Here is a 17,835-nt window from a genome sequence, read left to right as displayed (position 1 = left end):
TCGGAGGTTGTGTGTAGGTAGGTACCGGGAGACCATGTCACAGATGTATGGAGGAGAAAGGTTGTGGATGGCTTTGTATGTCATTGTGAGGGTTTTGAACTGGAGTCTCTGGGCGATAGGAAGCCAGTGAAGGGCTTGACATAGGGGAGAGGCTGGGGAATAGCGGGGAGACAGGTAGATTAGTCGGGCAGCAGAGTGTAGGATGGATTGGAGTGGTGCCAGAGTGCTAGAGGGGAGTCCAGAGAGTAGGAGGTTGCAGTAGTCGAGGCGGGAGATGATAAGGGCATGCACTAGCATTTTTGCGGTGTCGCGGTCAAGGAAAGCACGGATCCGGGAAATATTTTTGAGTTTGAGATGGCAGGAGGAGGCAAGGGCTTGGATATGTGGCTTGAAAGAGAGGGCAGAGTCGAGGATCACCCCGAGGCACCGGGCGTGTGGGACTGGGGAAAGTGAGCAGCCATTGACATTGATGGATAGGTCTGGTTGAAGGGTAGAGTGAGATGGGGGAAAGATGATGAATTCTGTTTTGTCCATGTTCAGTTGTAGAAAGCGAGCAGAAAAGAAGGCTGAGATAGCAGACAGACAGTGCGGGATTTTGGTAAGTAAGGAGGAGAGGTCAGGTCCGGAGAGGTAGATCTGCGTGTCATCAGCGTAGAGATGGTACTGCATACCGTGGGATTCTATGAGCTGTCCCAGGCCGAAAGTGTAGATGGAGAAGAGTAGGGGTCCTAGAACAGAGCCTTGAGGAACACTGACTGACAAGGGGCGAAGTGAGGAGGTGGTGTGGGGGAGGGAGACACTGAATGTTCGGTCTGTCAGATATGACGAGATCCAGGAAAGGGCCAAGTCTGTGATGCCAAGAGATGAGAGGATTTGTAGCAGAAGGGAGTGGTCCACAGTGTCAAAGGCAGAAGACAGGTCCAGGAGAAGGAGGACAGAGTAGTGTCGCTTGCTCCTGGCAGTTAGTAGGTCAGTGGTGACTTTAGTTAGGACAGTTTCAGTTGAGTGATGGGGACGGAAGCCTGATTGTAACCGATCAAAGAGGGAGCAGGAGGAGAGGTGGGAGGACAGTTCAAGATGGACATGTTGCTCCAGCAATTTGGAGGCATAAGGGAGAAGAGATATCGGGCGAAAGCTAGATACAGAGGATGGGTCGAGGGAGGGCTTTTTGAGGATGGGTGTGATCTTGGCATGCTTGAAGGATGAGGGGAAGACACCTGTTGTGAGTGAGAGGTTGAAGAGGTGCGTTAGGGTTGGGATGAAGACCGTGGAAAGGTTAGGGATGAGGTGGGATGGGAGCGGGTCAAGCGTGCAGGTGGTGAGGTGTGATCTTGACAGGAGGGTGGAGAGCTGATCGTCTGTCATGGTGGAGAAGCTGGTTTTGGAGGAGCAGGGTTGAGCAGCTAAGAGGGGCAGTGGGCTCATGTTAAATCGCATGTCATACAGATGCTAAGTGAGGAAAATTGCATTGTGCTTACATGAAGATCACATGCCACTCGTCTGACTTTTCAGGAACATAGTACTGATTTTCTTCACGCTGATGGTATGAGCCCTTATAGCGACTATATCCCCTGCAAGGCAGTCAGTTTGGGCTGAGATGTCAGACTCCTGTATGATCAGATCCCACAGTATGGCATTAGAACTACAAAATAGTGACACAATTATACTACTCCCTCCATCTCACACTTACAGGAGGTTTTCTGACCTCTAATTATCCATCCAAACACATTAAAGGGGTTTTACCATAAGCAAAGCTGATTTCAATCAATAGATCTTGGAATAATAATATTTTCCACAATTGGATGTGTTTAAAAAAAATGTTCCTGTGCCGAGATAATCTTATAAATGTGCCCCTGCTGTGTACTGTGTAATGTCTGTGTCTGACCGTACATGTTCTGATCATACCACAGCTCCTGGGCAGGAAAGGAAGCAAAAGAGTATACAGACAGGACAGCCTGGGAACACAAATAATTCTTTCGTTGCGGGAAAACATTTTTTAAAAACAGGCAGGGAAGTGTTTTACATCACAAATAGAAGCATCTGTGATCCTGTGCTGTCCTGTCTGTATGCTCTTTTGCTTCCTCCCCTGCCCAGGAGCTGTGATATGATCAGACCATGTACGGTCAGACACGGCCATTACACAGCAGGGGCACATTTATAAGATTATCTCGGCACAGGAACATTTTACTTAATCACATCCAATTGTGGAAATTATTATTATTCCAAGATATATTGGATTAAAATGAACTTTGTTCGTGCGAAAACCCCTTTAATATGGAGTCGGCTCCTCTGCAGTTATAACAGCTCCAGATCTTCTGGGAAGATTTTGAGCCAAGATTTTGGAGGCGTTTGTGTGAATTTTTGCCCCTTCATCCAGAAGAGCGTTTCTGAAGTCGGACCTTGATGTTGGGGAGAGGTCGGGCTCACAATCTCCATTATAGGATGGGGTTGAGGTTTGGGCTCCTTGTGGTCGATCATGTTCTTCCACCAAACACCCCCGACCATGTCTTTATGGACTGTGTGCACTGGGCACAGTCATGGGAAACAATAAAGGGTCTTCCCCAAACTGTTTCCGCAAAGTTGGAATCTACAATTGTTCACAATGTCATATTCTGAAGAAGTAAGATTTTCTATCACTAGAACTAAGTGGCCGAGGCTGAGCCTTGATAACAGTCCATAGTATTATCCTCCATCACCTCTACAGTGGGCACAATGCAGTCAGAGGGTAACGTCCTCCTGGGATCACCGAACCCAGACTCCTCCATCAGACGTTTGATAGAGAAGTGTGATCCGTCACTGCACAGATAACGTGTTTTCCAGAGTCCAGTGGTGGCGGCTTTACACCACTCCATCCGACACTCAGCATTGTGCTTGGTGATGTACGGCTTAATGCAGCTGCTCGGACATGAAGCTCCCGGTTTGGGGCGCAGTGTTTGTGCTGATGTTAGAGGAGGTATGGACTATGCAGTTATGGGGTCAGCAGAGCGTTGGTGACTTTTCTGTCTTCTGCTCCTCAGCTCTCGGCCCCCCGCTCTGTAACATTACGGGGTCTCCACTTCGTGACTGAGTTGTTGCGGTTCCTTCTACTTCTCAATAATATCACTCACAGGCGATGGGGGAATATTTAGGAGGAAGATATGTCAAGGATGGACTTGTTACATCGGTGGCCCCTATTACAGGACCGCGCTGGTATCAGTGAGCTCTGCACCACTGGCTGTTCTGTCATATGGTAGTAATGGAAGTCATCATGGCAAAGGGACCGGATGTTATCCACCAGGGGGTCAATGGGGAATAATGTTATACACTGGGGGGCTGGATGTTATAAACCGGGGGCAGTGGGACTGGATATTATATAGCGGGTGCAATGGGGCCAGATGTTTTCGTACACAGGGGTGAATGCTATACTGTAAGGGCAATGGGGCTGAATGAATAATCCGAATTCAGTAATTGGGACGTGTGACCCGCTACTATTGTCCACATAATGTGTATGACTGAACTGTCTAAATAATAAAAAAAAGGAGCAAAACTTAGAAATTTAAAAAATAATTTATTTGTTAATAGGTGAACACCAGTAAAGCTATGATCAGTGCATATTAAGTATCTAATACCATACAGAATGGATACAAAATGAGTGAACAGATATCGGACATGTATAAAAAAAAAAACCATAAAAACATCTGCGTGTAAAATAATTAGCACCAGAGATGTAAGGAGAGGTATGTACAAGACAGAATGCTTACAAAAAGCATATATCAGACGTGTAGCATCTTTGAAATTAATATAATTTATACCAACCCTTTAATTGTAGAGATACAGTGCATGAAGAGAACAACAGGACGGAAAAAAAACTATTTTTATATAAACACTGACAAAATGATAATGCAAAGTTAGGTATAAAAATCTAGATTTAAAAAAAAAAAACACTTCCTAGAAATTCTGAGCGAATCATTCTCAATACTGGGCTGGATACATGGAGGGAACTAGGGAGTATGGAAAAGAGAAATCTACGAAACATTGCACCTTCTGTCCCCCGATTGTGCTGATCCCTGGCAGCGAGGCTCCTTCATTACACTGATCATATGGGTGTGGTTCACTCTGGATGGCTGGGGTCTGTTCTGGATATTATGTTACTTATACAGGGGCAGAAAACGCCCCCTAGATCTCGTCTTTCCACCTACTAGAAACAGATCACGTACTCACATACAGCTCTTGGATCAAAATAGAAACTCATTATAGTAACAGAGAACTGAACATTGATATAATCAGCTCATGTCAAGCAGTCCTCCGAGCTAGGAAGAGGGTTTCGCCCTCTATAGCTTCTTCTGTGGCATAGAGGACAGCTTGATTCAACCTAGACCAAGACCAGGGTTTCAGCCTCTATAGGTTCTTCTGGGCCATGGAAGACAGCATGACTCAAGCTAGATAAAACAAAGGGTTTTGTCCTCTACAGCATCTTCTGGGGCATAGATGGGGTGACTCAAGCTAGACCAAGACCAGGGTTTCAGCCTCTATAGCTTCTTCTGGGGCATGGAAGACAGCACAACTCGAGTTTGACCAAACAAAGGTTTTTATCCTCTATAGCAGGGGTCCCCAACTCCAGTCCTCAAGGCCCACCAACATGTCATGTTTTCAGGATTTCCTTAGTCTTGCCCAGGTAATAATTGCATCACCTGTGCAATGCAAAGGAAATCCTGAAAACATGACCTGTTGGTGGGCCTTGAGGACTGGAGTTGTGGACCCCTGCTCTATAGCATCTTCTGGGGCATAGAAGATGGGGTGACTCAAGCTAGACCAAGACCAGGGTTTCAGCCTCTATAGCTTCTTCTGGGGGCATGGAAGACAGCACAACTCAAGCTAGATAAAACAAAGGGTTTTGTTCACTATAGCATCTTCTGGGGCATAGAAGATGGGGTGACTCAAGCTAGACCAAGGCCAGGGTTTCAGCCTCTATAGCTTCTTCTGGGGGCATGGAAGACAGCACGACTCAAGCTAGATAAAACAAAGGGTTTTGTTCACTATAGCATCTTCTGGGGCATAGAAGATGGGGTGACTCAAGCTAGATCAAGACCAGGGTTTCAGCCTCTATAGCTTCTTCTGGGGCATGAAGGACAGGGTGACTCGAGCTAGATAAAACAAAGGGTTTTGTCTTTTATAGCATCTTCTGGGGCATAGAAGATGGGGTGACTCAAGCTAGACCAAGACCAAGGTTTCAGCCTCTATAGCTTCTTCTGGGGCATGGAAGACAGCACGACTCGAGTTTGACCAAACAAAGGTTTTTATCCTCTATAGCATCTTCTGGGGCATAGAAGATGGGGTGACTCAAGCTAGACCAAGACCAGGGTTTCAGCCTCTATAGCTTCTTCTGGGGCATGGAGGACAGGGTGACTCGAGCTAGATAAAACAAAGGGTTTTGTCTTCTATAGAATCTTCTGGGGCATAGAAGATGGGGCGACTTAAGCTAGACCAAGTCTATGGTTTCATCCTATATAGTATCTTCTAGGGCATGGAGGACAGCGTGACATGAGCTAGATGATCTGCAATATGTGATCTGAGGCGGAAGCGTTTTCTGCTCCACTGATTGTTGAGTGAATACACCTGTGTAAGGAACACATATAGGCAGACTGGACACCAGCTAGCCTACAGTACTGGTTTCCCATGGTCCATAGGGTAGTAAGTAACGTGCTTTTTTGGGATCGTAAATTGGAACCAAAATGATCTCGTGTAGTAGCTTTGAGGAATGCTTATGAGACATTTTGGGGCTGATACATTAACACTAGCATTGTACACGCCTGCCACCAAATGAATTTGGCACACCTCAGGGACACGGCTCCTTTGTTATAACAAAAAGTTAAGGGTCTTCACACAAGGAACCTCCATTGTAGAAGAACATGGAGTATACATTCAACCACTAGGCGTTCAACTCTCGTAGGTTCATGTGTTTGCATATTTTCAACCAAGCAGTGTCCAGGTAGTGGTCTCTATGCCTCATCGAGCCCATGATCTTCTGTAATAAAGGGCAATAATGAGGGTTCATGGAAAGAGTCCTCCAAAAAACAAGCCCCTCTTATGAGGCACTGCCTCGAGCAATGTGGCCATAACCAAACATGCGGACACTTTAACCTGGAGCTGACCACTTGGACCAGCAGAGCATCCAGCTGTGTAAGGTTGACACGTGAAGCCATGGAGGAGAAGTAATGTACAAAGTAAATGCATGAAACCTCAAAAACATTGGACATACTTCATTAATGATGACATTTTCTTTTTTTCTTTGCAATATAATGCATAAATAATTCACAGATTCATTTTTTTAAATAAATTTGTATTTTTTTTTTATTTGCGATCTATATTATTTCTGAACCCTAGTAAATTCTTCTTGCTGAGGCAGGTGGGTAACCAGTGCTGAGACAGGGCTGGTGACCTTCACCACGTCTACTGTAGCCACCAAGGCTCAACGCTCTCTCTGGTTTAGTGGTCTTCCATCTGTAAGCCACGGGATGGAAACCATTGTCCTATGCTAAGTTCGGATACTCAATGTCTACACTTCTTCGTTGTTCTCTTTCTCTGCGCAGGCACTTGCCTCTTAAAGAGTCACTTCCCAAAAGTATGTATTTTTTTACCTGGTGTAAATGCCGCTGTTCTCCTGAATCCGGCGTTGTTTTTCTTTTGTTCCTGCGCCTCTCCATTCCTGAGATATGGACCGTTCTTCCCTGTATAGAAATCTGGTCTTGCCAGCCAAGTGGGTGTGGTCTGAAAGAAGACGCCCATATAGGGCCATAAAGACTGGCTTTTATACCCAGGGAAGAAGGGGCCATATCTCAGGAACAGAGAGGCTCAGGAATAAAAGAAAAAGATCGCCGGATTCAGGAGAACAGCGGCATTTATTCCGGGTAATAAAATTACATATCCATGGAAAGTGACAGGTCTCCTTTAAGTATCCCATAGAGAACAGCAGATTACCACTTTTACCTCTGGTTATGGAAGAAATGAATGTGAACAAACCCTATAGAGCTATCTAGATAAAGAATGACTACTCATGATTTTTTTTTTTAAACGTGAGATGAATATCAGCTGGTGAGAAAGTCATTTATGGGCTCGCATATTTGGGAACGCATCTTTATATTTTCTTCTTTATATTTTCTTCTTTTAGATTTTTAGCTCTTCTGATACATATGTGTTTAAAGGGGTATTCCCATTTAGGAACATTATATCTGAATGGGCCCCATCTTATGCCACTGTGAATAGTCAGGTGGCCACACATCCAATGTTGTCTCCATTCGCTTCTATGGAAGATCAGATACTTTTAGAACTCCCATAGAAGTCAATGGAGTCAGCCGTGCATGTATGAAGATAGATTTGGGTCCCAGAGTTTAGAGCTGCACCTATCAGATATTTTTTTTTTTATGGATATGCCTTAAATGTCCGGGATGTGAGGTCCAGGGGGTCCTAGGCACCTTCTGTACCCACTGTCCGTGTCTTCCGGTTTGGATGTTGAGGAGGTTTAGCAGCTCACGCTTCTGCATAGAATCACTGAACAATAGATACAATACAGGATGAGGTTTACTCCAAGCGTTTAGTTTCCCTACAGCACCATCAGAGGGGAAATAAGGTATTGCATGCTACACAATAAAAATCAATGGTCTGTCCGAGTAATGGACGGAAGCACCGGGTCCTCCAGAGAGAGGCGCTCCTAGTGGCGGCTCTTGACTTTGACGGTTTTCTGCACTCAAAACCGTTACTAAATATACTTAATATATCAAAAAAAAAAAAAAAAAACATACTAAACCTCAATATTTATTCATTTACCAAAATTGTATTTGGTAATACAGAGATGAGATACCCTAAATGTGGGGCAAGGGGCAAACATGGAGGACACAAAATAAGAGAGCTGAAGGACGGGAGCACCCAATATATGAAGACCTGATGTGCGGCCCCCAAAGAACTGGTTTGGGTTCCTCATGGTCCCCAAAAACAAGGGCATTACTACAGTGGGTGCCTGAAGTTTAGGAGATACAAAAGGTCCATGTGGTCCATACGACAAGACCAATTCTATTAAGGACCCCATGATAGTTGGGGGTCCTGTTGGAGATTTTGCATTGGTCCCCAGTATCCTCTACCCATCTCTATGTGGAGTAAACGTCCATGTGCCCCTTGATAAATGCTTTGGTTCTGATGGCACGGAACAATTCACGCAATGTATAAAAAACATTTCGACGTAGTTCATGAACATTTTCTCGAGTACATTTCTTATCGTAACTTCCTTACGAATAAAAAAAAAATAATAATATTTAATTCTTAGATATTAATTCAATAAATATTTCTAAAGATATTTCTTTTTTTTATCTATAAAAGGCACCATTGTTGTTTACTTTCAGCTCATAGTGCAAATAATTCCCTTTTTTTATATAAAATATTACATTAAACAAGTACAGAATTCACAAAGTTATTATACAAGTGACCGACTGACATGAGAGATGACGGGTTATACTTGGCATTTCTCCATAAAACGCTTCATTCGGTGCATTGCGTGGATCTGATGGAGGTTGATGGCCCCACGGTGGACTTTTTCTTGGGGGAGAAGCGTCTTCATAGCTATGACCCTACATCTGTAGAGGTTCCCTTTAAATGTTCTGGATTGGGGTATTGAAAAATTGGTAAGTATGAGGACGATTTTCACTAGTGGGTCCCAAATGTTATCCTGAGGGTCTATTATGTAACAGATCCCATTGGCCCATGGGTTTGGCCGGTTTTAGGACTATTCTATCTCAGAAATGTCAACTTGATTAAAAAGGACTGTAACGCAATGAGGATATAGAGATTTGACTACTTCCCAAAAGTTCCGCTAGGCTTGTATAAGGCCGCGTTCAGACTACACGGTCCGCATACGGACTCCAATGTCTGGATTGACTGGAGGTCTCCTGACCCCTACTTACAGCCTCATAGACCGTTAGTTTGGGTCAGACGACCCACGATCAGTCCGTATACCGACAATAAAATTCAGCCATCTTAACTTAGACCTAAAGGGGTTAAGATGGCCTGATTGGATACTAATAAAAAAAACAAATACTGATAATTCTTACCCTCCTCGATCTAGCGCCAACTCAACGAAGCAGTGACGTCAATTATGACCGCTGCAGCCAATCACTGAGTTGAGTGGTTCTGATATAGTCCTGCTGAACTCAGTGATTGGCTGCAGACGTGATGGGCACTGATGATGTCACTGAGAGACATGAGCAGCTTCAGGGAGGGAGCTGGCGCTGGACCGGGGAGGGCGAGTACTGTCTGTGTTTGGTTTATTACGAGTATCCGATCGTTTGGGCAAAAGTGGACAACCCTTTCAAAGAGGTTTTCCAGAAACAACATTATATTGTAATAATATGTTCCCGTGCAGCCCTAGTTCTTACACCCTTCCAAGTGATGCCCATCCTGAAAATATACTAGAATATTTATAAAAAGGCTCAATGGACGTTAAGGTTTCACAACAATCTAGACCCGTAGGAACCATTGTTCTTGGTCTACATGGAGTCACCATGAAAACAAAAGTTACTGTATATGTGTAATTAATGGAAGATCCGCCACCTTGATTGACAGCTGAAAGGTCAAGGATCCTTACAATATTTCTTCCTAGGAACATTTTGTGGAAAATGCCAAGTATACGCTGCTAATACTTGGGAAGCACCGGAGGCTCGTCAGCCAACTGGGAGAAACGATGGCCATCGCTCATGTCAATACGCTACATATGATGTAGAGCACGTAAAATGCAGTGGATGGACTGCAAATGTGGAACCAAGAAATAAAAATAATACAAAAAAAAATAAAAGCAGCCGAACCACTTCACTGATGACGGCTCCGGACAGGCGAGAGCCCGGAGACACGTCCCGCAGGGGAGGGCTTACAAGACACATTTTACGCACACAAAATATTAAAATAAATAACCTCAGACATAAATATTATTCTATACACCACGTGGCATACAATCTATATACACATGTACAGACGCGGAGGAGGTATTGCAACACGAGTCTTTATCCATCTGAATTTCGGATTTCTTCTCATTTTTAAAGCACCTAGAAGACGGAAAGAAGAACTTAAGATTAGTTCATGTTCGTCATCAGAGATCCAGAGGTCGTCTACAGTCACCTGGGGAGATCAAAACATAATGTCACAATCCATTTTTGGATTCGTGGCAGATCTGGTTCCTCTCCGGTTTAATTGTTGCTTTTTCCTTTCGGGACCCTAGGGGGTTAATGTCAGTTTTTCCCCCGCTGGCAATCTGGTGTAACTTCAGTGCTGTTGGGTCAACTTCGGGTGTTTTGGAGTCCTGTTGCTGTGCTATCTGCAGTGTGGAGCTTGGCAGCGTTGTCTGGAAGCTAAGTGTGGTGTTTTCTCCTCGTCCCTTTTGTGTTTGTCTCTGTTCCCTGTGTGTTACTATCTGTAGTGGTGAGGCTAGCGCTCCTTGCCGGCCAGTGCACTAGCCAGGGCAGTGCTAGGTGTCAGTGAGGGACGAGGTTCCCAATGGTGGGGGGAAGGACCCACTTAGGGCGTTAGGGGAGTGCAAGGACAGGCTCATGTTTGAGCAGGAGGTGGCAATTCCTTCATTTCTCTATTGATAGAGCCTTCCTCCCCCTTTTCCATCTCGTTGTTTGTTTGTTGTGCCGTCCACTACTGACCTTTGGGGTCGCTATACATATCATAACACATAAAACTTGTCGCCCCCACATATTTATATATGACCACTTGCGTGTGCTCCCAATGGGGACAGGAGAGTAAAGACATCCATTGATGTTACAAGCATTCAAATCCATTGATTTCGGAAGCAGCGACAGACCCTCTAATGTATATGTAGGACCTGACTCCCCCTGACCCTTTTGTTTTCCTTTGGCCGAGTATGTACAAGTATAGAGGAGTCAAGAGGCAAAGCTTCAGCCACCCATTATCCAAGGTATGTGGTCACCTTGAGGTCTCTGTGCACATTAGAAACCCATCAGATGAAACCACAAATTTCGGTGGCCTGCCAACTGCCCAGTGTAACGGTGATCTCCCCCAGTGGATTATGTCTGGAGAGAAGGATTAGGCGGTTGTAATTAATCTCTGGTGCCAGCTTTTCTCTCCTCTTTCCCGAAACATCTGCCATTGAGGGTAAATTAGGACACCCTCATACACATTGGCTGGCCCTGAAAAATTGGTGGATTCATCAAAGGGTTCGTTCATACTGCGCGATGTGCAGTGCTGCAAGATGCTTGCCGTTCGGCAGTCGTTTAGTAGCCTGTTTACACACTGACAGCGCTGAGTGACCTGTAACAGATCAGTCAGTGCACGTAGGCTGCCATTGTTCTCGGCAGCACAAGTCCTGTTTACTCAGGATGATGTGCTGCCGAGAAGATGATCTTCTTTTGCAGCACAAAAGAACATTTCGCCCAATAAACAAGCGTTTTGCTCATTTGTGGGGTGATTGGCAGCCTTTTTACCATAGACTGTATGATTATCATGAAACAAGTGATCCTAGGAGTACTCGTTAATGATAATTATTCAGTGTAAGTGGACCTTAATGCAGGGGTGTCAAACTGCATTTCTCGAGGGCTGCAAACAGGTCATGTTTTCAGGATTTCCTTGTACTGCACAGGTGATAATTTAATCACCAACTCATTATTTGTGTAGGTGATTAAATTATCACCTGTGCAGTACAAGGAAATCCTGAAAACATGACCTGTTTGCAGCCCTCAAGGAATGCAGTTTGACACCCCTGCATTAATGTGTATGACAGCTGGTCATAGACATACTATATATGGTGTATGTGTAGATCCAGCTTATTTGGCAGGTAAGACCACCACAGACAGACTTTTTTGTTGCATCTGCCAACGGCCTGCAGGCTGATATCTCATGTGTATGGCCAACTTAAAGGGATATTCCCATTTTGTGCCGTTCCCCATCCTTACCATTTCTACAACAGCTGAACACGAAGGCCAGTCGCTGAGGACGGAATACATTTTCCACAATAACCACCACATTTCCCTGTGACTTTGGTTCCATCCTGAAATTTAAAGACAATAATATCATTATAATAGGATTTTACCTGCAGCTGTCGCTAAAATCCGCATCACCATCTCAGATGATATCGTACATTCATCCCGTCACAGCCGCTATAGATACTAAATCATATAAAACGTGAGGTCTTACGGGTGATTTGGCTATTTCCGTCACTGCGTAGGTGCCTTGTGACATCCATTTTGTTGTTTCTGATACAGAAAGACCAGTTCCTTTAAGGTTGATGCTAAAACGACCCTATGGGGAAATTAATAAGATGGATCAGATGTGACGCCTGAGATACTAACATTACACCACTGGTGCTGGCAATGGGTCTCTTGTGCGTTTTGTCCGCCTGACCACAGTTTCTTACCTGCGGGCACTTTGCCGCACTGTAACAGTCCCCGGCGGTGGCGAAAGGAACGGGTCGTCCATCAAGAGTACGTGCAAACTGCAGATCCGTGGCTGCGGAGAGGGAAAGCACAGATCAATGCTACATGTGTAGCGGGTGAACAGTGATGAGGACAGGATGAGTGAACGTCGGGGATGGAGAGGGATTCTGCAGAGGATCTGTGTTACTGATACTGCGGGGTGAGGGGCTGATCATGGCGCTATTCATGTGACTGGAGTAACTGCCCCCCGGGGTAAGGAACATCTGGTGACATGGCCGACTCCTCTGAATGTGGGGGGATTGCTTGCTCTCCTTTGTATCTGATTCATCACTACAGATCCATCTACTGCCCCAATATTGGTCCTGCTGGGCTGCTCCCATTGCCCCTTATTACCCATGTTGAGCTGACCCCTAATACTGCGCCTGTTTCCCCTCTATATTACACCTACTGGGGGCGCTATAGATGTTGCTGTGTCCCCCAATAATGTGCTCCAGTAGCTGCTATTACCTCTGCTACTATGGAGACCTCATTCTGTACCTCGGAGCTTCCAGCAAAGCCCCCTAATACGGAGTCTGATGCTCCAATATTAGGTATTTTGTGCCTCCTCCATTATATCTGCTGCTGCCCCCAATATTGTGTCTGCCCTCTAGTTCCCATAGGTGCCACCTCATATTGTCATAGCCCTAGGCGCCATCTAACGTCACACCCGCAGGACCCCCTTGCTCTGTGCCTGTGGCCCCCCATGTAGTGCCCCATCTCTGCACGGACCGCCATCACCGTATACACGCACTCACTTATGATTTGTAAAGTCGCCAGGTCCAGTCTCACTTTACTGAAGGTGGAGAAGCCGGCGGCCGTGTAGTCTCTCCGGCATGGGCAGTCTGCTCTCCTGCTCCCGTTATATGGACATTCTGTGGGGTTCTGTAATCTGCAAAAAAGCAAGAAATACCATTTATATGACACAGGGTATAAACCTTATATAGCTGTCGGTGGTCCGCGCGGTGCGCTGCCAACTATGGACTGCCCAGTGCATTAGACACAATCCCCAGGGATCTGTCCGGCTGAAAAACTCTGCCTGCTAATGGTGGTCCCACAGAGTTTGGGGGCGTTCTCGGGTATGATTTTCCATTTTTTGAGCCCAGTCATGGATCAAAATCACCCCCGAAAGTCTGAGGGTCCTGATGTTAATCCCCCCGTATGCCATCCGTTTTTAACGTTAATGAGTCGGAGAAGATTTGCAACTTTTTTTTTGGTAATCCGATGGGATTTTTTTTCACGTATGAGAACGAATAAATGGACGTCTGAATGAGGCCTGATAAATTTTGCATCAATCTCTCCAACTAGGAAAGTAGTGACTGGTGTGAATGTGGGAATGTCATGGCGGTTGGGGATGTCATGGCTGGTGTGGATGTCATGGCTGGTGTGGATGTCATGGCTGGTAGGGATGTCATGGTGGTTGGGGATGTCACGGTGGCTGGGGATGTCATGGCTGGTGGGAATGTCATGGCTGGTGGGGATGTCATGGCTGGTGTGGATGTCATGGCTGGTGGGGATGTCATGGCTGGTGGGAATGTCATGGCTGGTGTGGATGTCATGGCTGGTGTGGATGTCATGGCTGGTGGGGATGTCATGGTGGTTGGGGATGTCATGGCTGGTGGGGATGTCACGGTGGCTGGGGATGTCATGGCGGCTGAGGATGTAAGGGCGGCTGGGGATGTCATGGCGGCTGGGGATGTCATGGTTGGTGGGGATGTCATGGCTGGTGGGGATGTCATGGCTGGTGTGGATGTCATGGCTGGTGGGGATGTCATGGCTGGTGGGAATGTCATGGCTGGTGGGAATGTCATGGCTGGTGTGGATGTCATGGCTGGTGTGGATGTCATGGCTGCTGGGGATGTCATGGCTGCTGGGGATGTCATGGCGGCTGGGGATGTCATGGCTGGTGGGGATGTCATGGCTTGTGGGGATGTCATGGCTGGTGGGAATGTCATGGCTGCTGGGGATGTCATGGCTGCTGGGGATGTCATGGCTGCTGGGGATGTCATGGCGGCTGGGGATGTCATGGCTGGTGGGGATGTCATGGCTGGTGGGGATGTCAAGGCTGGTGGGGATGTCATGGCGGCTGGGGATGTCACGGTGGCTGGGGATGTCACGGTGGCTGGGGATGTCACGGTGGCTGGGGATGTAACGGTGGCTGGGGATGTAACGGGGGCTGGGGATGTCATGGCGGCTGGGGATGTCATGGCGGCTGGGGATGTCATGGCGGCTGGGGATGTCACGGTGGCTGGGGATGTCAGGGCGGCTGGGGATGTCACGGCGGCTGGGGATGTCACGGTGGCTGGGGATGTCATGGCGGCTGGGGATGTCATGGCGGCTGGGGATGTCACGGCGGCTGGGGATGTCACGGTGGCTGGGGATGTCATGGCGGCTGGGGATGTCATGGCAGCTGGGGATACAGGAAAAGACAGCAACCAGCAGCACTCAATCAATCAGGATGCCCGCTCCAACGTCCACGGATCCACTGGACCAAGATTCACGATATAGAAAAAGGAGCAGCATCCGTTCCAGGTGAAAAATATCAAGACTTTATTCCAACACCATCATCATCATGATGGTGTTGGAATAAAGTCTTGATATTTTTCACCTGGAACGGATGCTGCTCCTTTTTCTATATGGCGGCTGGGGATGTCATGGCGGCTGGGGATGTCACGGTGGCTTGGGATGTCACGGCGGCTGGGGATGTAACGGTGGCTGGGGATGTCACGGTGGCTGGGGATGTCACGGTGGCTGGGGATGTCATGGTGGTTGGGGATGTCATGGCGGCTGGGGATGTCATGGCGGCTGGGGATGTCATGGCGGCTGGGGATGTCATGGCGGCTGGGGATGTCACGGTGGCTTGGGATGTCACGGCGGCTGGGGATGTAACGGTGGCTGGGGATGTCACGGTGGCTTGGGATGTCACGGCGGCTGGGGATGTAACGGTGGCTGGGGATGTCACGGTGGCTGGGGATGTCACGGTGGCTTGGGATGTAACGGTGGCTGGGGATGTAACGGTGGCTGGGGATGTCACGGTGGCTGGGGATGTAACGGTGGCTGGGGATGTCACGGCGGCTGGGGATGTAACGGTGGCTGGGGATGTCACGGTGGCTGGGGATGTCACGGCGGCTGGGGATGTCACGGTGGCTGGGGATGTCACGGTGGCTGGGGATGTCATGGTGGTTGGGGATGTCATGGCGGCTGGGGATGTAACGGTGGCTGGGGATGTCACGGTGGCTGGGGATGTCACGGTGGCTGGGGATGTCATGGTGGTTGGGGATGTCATGGCTGGTGGGGATGTAACGGTGGCTGGGGATGTCACGGTGGCTGGGGATGTCATGGCTGATGGGGATGTCACGGTGGCTGGAGATGTCATGGCTGGTGGGGATATCATGGCGGCTGGAGATGTGGCTCCATCTGAGTGTCAATCTTCTTACTAGTCCTGTGAATAGCTGAAGATATAAAATATAATTCCCCATCCAGAAACTAAAAGTGACGAGGCCCCAGCCCCCCGGTATGTCGGAGTGACGCACAATACGATATTTCTCTCCTACCTGTACCCGAACACCTCGGAGTAATTTTCTGCCTCATCACTTATGAGAGTCACATACTCCTTAGGGTCGTCTGACTGCATCCCGGAACAATAAACCTGAAAGAAAACCAATCGTTACTGGTGTGAGCGCGCCCGCGGCCGGCTATAAATAATGGAGAGCGCAGAGCGCGGTGAGCGGCGCTGCCTGATAGATGGAGTCACCTTTATGATTTTTTCTTGCACGGTTATATAGTGTTCGCCGTCTTCGCTGACGCTCCGGAGTCTTTTCACTTCTTGACAATTTTGTGGTAAATCGCCTAAAAAATAGATGAGTTGTTTTATTCTAGGAATCCTATGCTGCACCCCACCAACCTATAGAGGAGCAGTGGATGGCGCTAGTGGGCAGCGGCTGCAGGGCCAGGCCAGTGGCGCTGGGCCAGGGGACTACACAGCTATTTGTCCATCTTTAGTCACTAGTGTTATATACATTACTCTGTATTTCAGTTCCTGCTCATTCTGTGGGGTCTGGAAACTTGTTAAAATGGTGAAACATTGTCTCATAAGGTAACTACATCCACTAGACGGCAGTAGCGAGCCATGTGTCTCTTGGAGGAGAGCTAATTTGCATAGGTTTGTTCCCAGAGAGCACTGTGGCACCTATCAATCTCCCTAAGCCAGCTGGTGGTCTCCACTACTATGCCTTATGATGCCACAGTTCTGCAGCTCGGCTCCCATACTGTGCTGCAGTACCTGAGAATGGCCACTAGACGGGGTACGGGGCTGCGTGTTCTGGCTCCATACACGGCGGTCTGCTGGACCCCCACTGACTGACTATTGATGGCCTATGTTAAGGATAGGTCATCAGTTTCTCAGTCCTGGATTATAGGACCGCGTACACTTTACATGATGGATGATTTTTGGTATTTGAGATTCTGGACCCTCAATTATTTTTTTTGATGCAGAGCGTCAAGTCAGAACCGTACATAATAGAAATATTAAATTGTGTCACCACTAGGTGGAGCCGTCTGCATACAGTCACGCATTCTACTCGAGAGCTCCCCCTAGTGGTGGCTCCAGACAATCAGAAACAGAAGGATGGACGTCATTCACAGCAAATGGCGAGCGGTGTCTGCTTACAGTCGTGAAGGTTGTAGCACGGCCTCTTCTCCTCGGGTCTGGTGTCCATCGGGCACATGTTGCTGGGCATGTCGTCGTTGGTCAAGCACTGCACAGAACGCTGCACAGATCCAGCTCCGCAGGTAACGGAGCACTGCGGACATAACAGGACGGGGGTGAGAAGGAAGAATGAGCGGAGCACCATGTGTCATGGATGTCTGCACCCCGTGCCAGTATGGATGGACCTGCTATGATAACTTCTACCCCTCTTTTATCATTGTCCTCACCTTGCCCCAGTTGCCGACCCTCCATGAAGCCATAACGGGGCATTCTCCTAAAAAGCAGCTCTGCACGGTGTTCGGCTGGGTCCCCGGGCAGTTGGCGGAGCTTTGGTAGCCGTACTCGTAATGGTCCTTTGCCGAGTACACCTCGCTGCAGGACACGAGCCGCTGCCGGTAGCCCGTCCCGCACGTCACCGAACACTGGGAAAGGAAAAGGATTTCTATCAGGGAGAAATGGGACTGCAGACTGAAAGGTCTATGGACGCACTCGCATTTCCCCAGAAAATTACCGGCTCCTCAGTTACTCCTCCTGGAAATTAACGACGTGCCCTTTACTAGTGAGATGTGTCCCTACACGCTCCGACACCGTCCAATCTATAGTGACAGTACTGTGTAAGGACCCACAGAAGGAACGGTGACACCCAGTTGTCAATTTATTCACACATTTCCAGGAGGA

General features: G+C 47.6%; 1 protein-coding gene across 1 annotated transcript in view; it reads right to left on the bottom strand.

The window, feature by feature from the left end:
* Window positions 1-6,673: 6,673 nt before the first annotated feature.
* Window positions 6,674-17,835, bottom strand: part of ADAMTS9 (ADAM metallopeptidase with thrombospondin type 1 motif 9) — a 228,456-nt gene continuing 217,294 nt past the window's right edge. The window contains exons 32-40 of the mRNA XM_069736573.1: window positions 17,385-17,579; window positions 17,119-17,251; window positions 16,204-16,298; window positions 16,004-16,098; window positions 13,208-13,341; window positions 12,395-12,486; window positions 12,175-12,279; window positions 11,934-12,028; window positions 6,674-10,064 (exon numbers count right to left, since the gene is read on the bottom strand). Of these exons, the coding sequence (XP_069592674.1) occupies window positions 11,939-12,028; window positions 12,175-12,279; window positions 12,395-12,486; window positions 13,208-13,341; window positions 16,004-16,098; window positions 16,204-16,298; window positions 17,119-17,251; window positions 17,385-17,579 (939 nt within the window). The 3' untranslated portion in view covers window positions 6,674-10,064; window positions 11,934-11,938. The remainder of the gene's footprint in view (window positions 10,065-11,933; window positions 12,029-12,174; window positions 12,280-12,394; window positions 12,487-13,207; window positions 13,342-16,003; window positions 16,099-16,203; window positions 16,299-17,118; window positions 17,252-17,384; window positions 17,580-17,835) is intronic.

This window comes from Ranitomeya imitator, chromosome 8 (genome assembly GCF_032444005.1).
Source record: "Ranitomeya imitator isolate aRanImi1 chromosome 8, aRanImi1.pri, whole genome shotgun sequence".
Lineage (NCBI taxonomy): Eukaryota > Metazoa > Chordata > Amphibia > Anura > Dendrobatidae > Ranitomeya > Ranitomeya imitator.
This window is presented reverse-complemented; position numbering and strand designations above follow the sequence as displayed.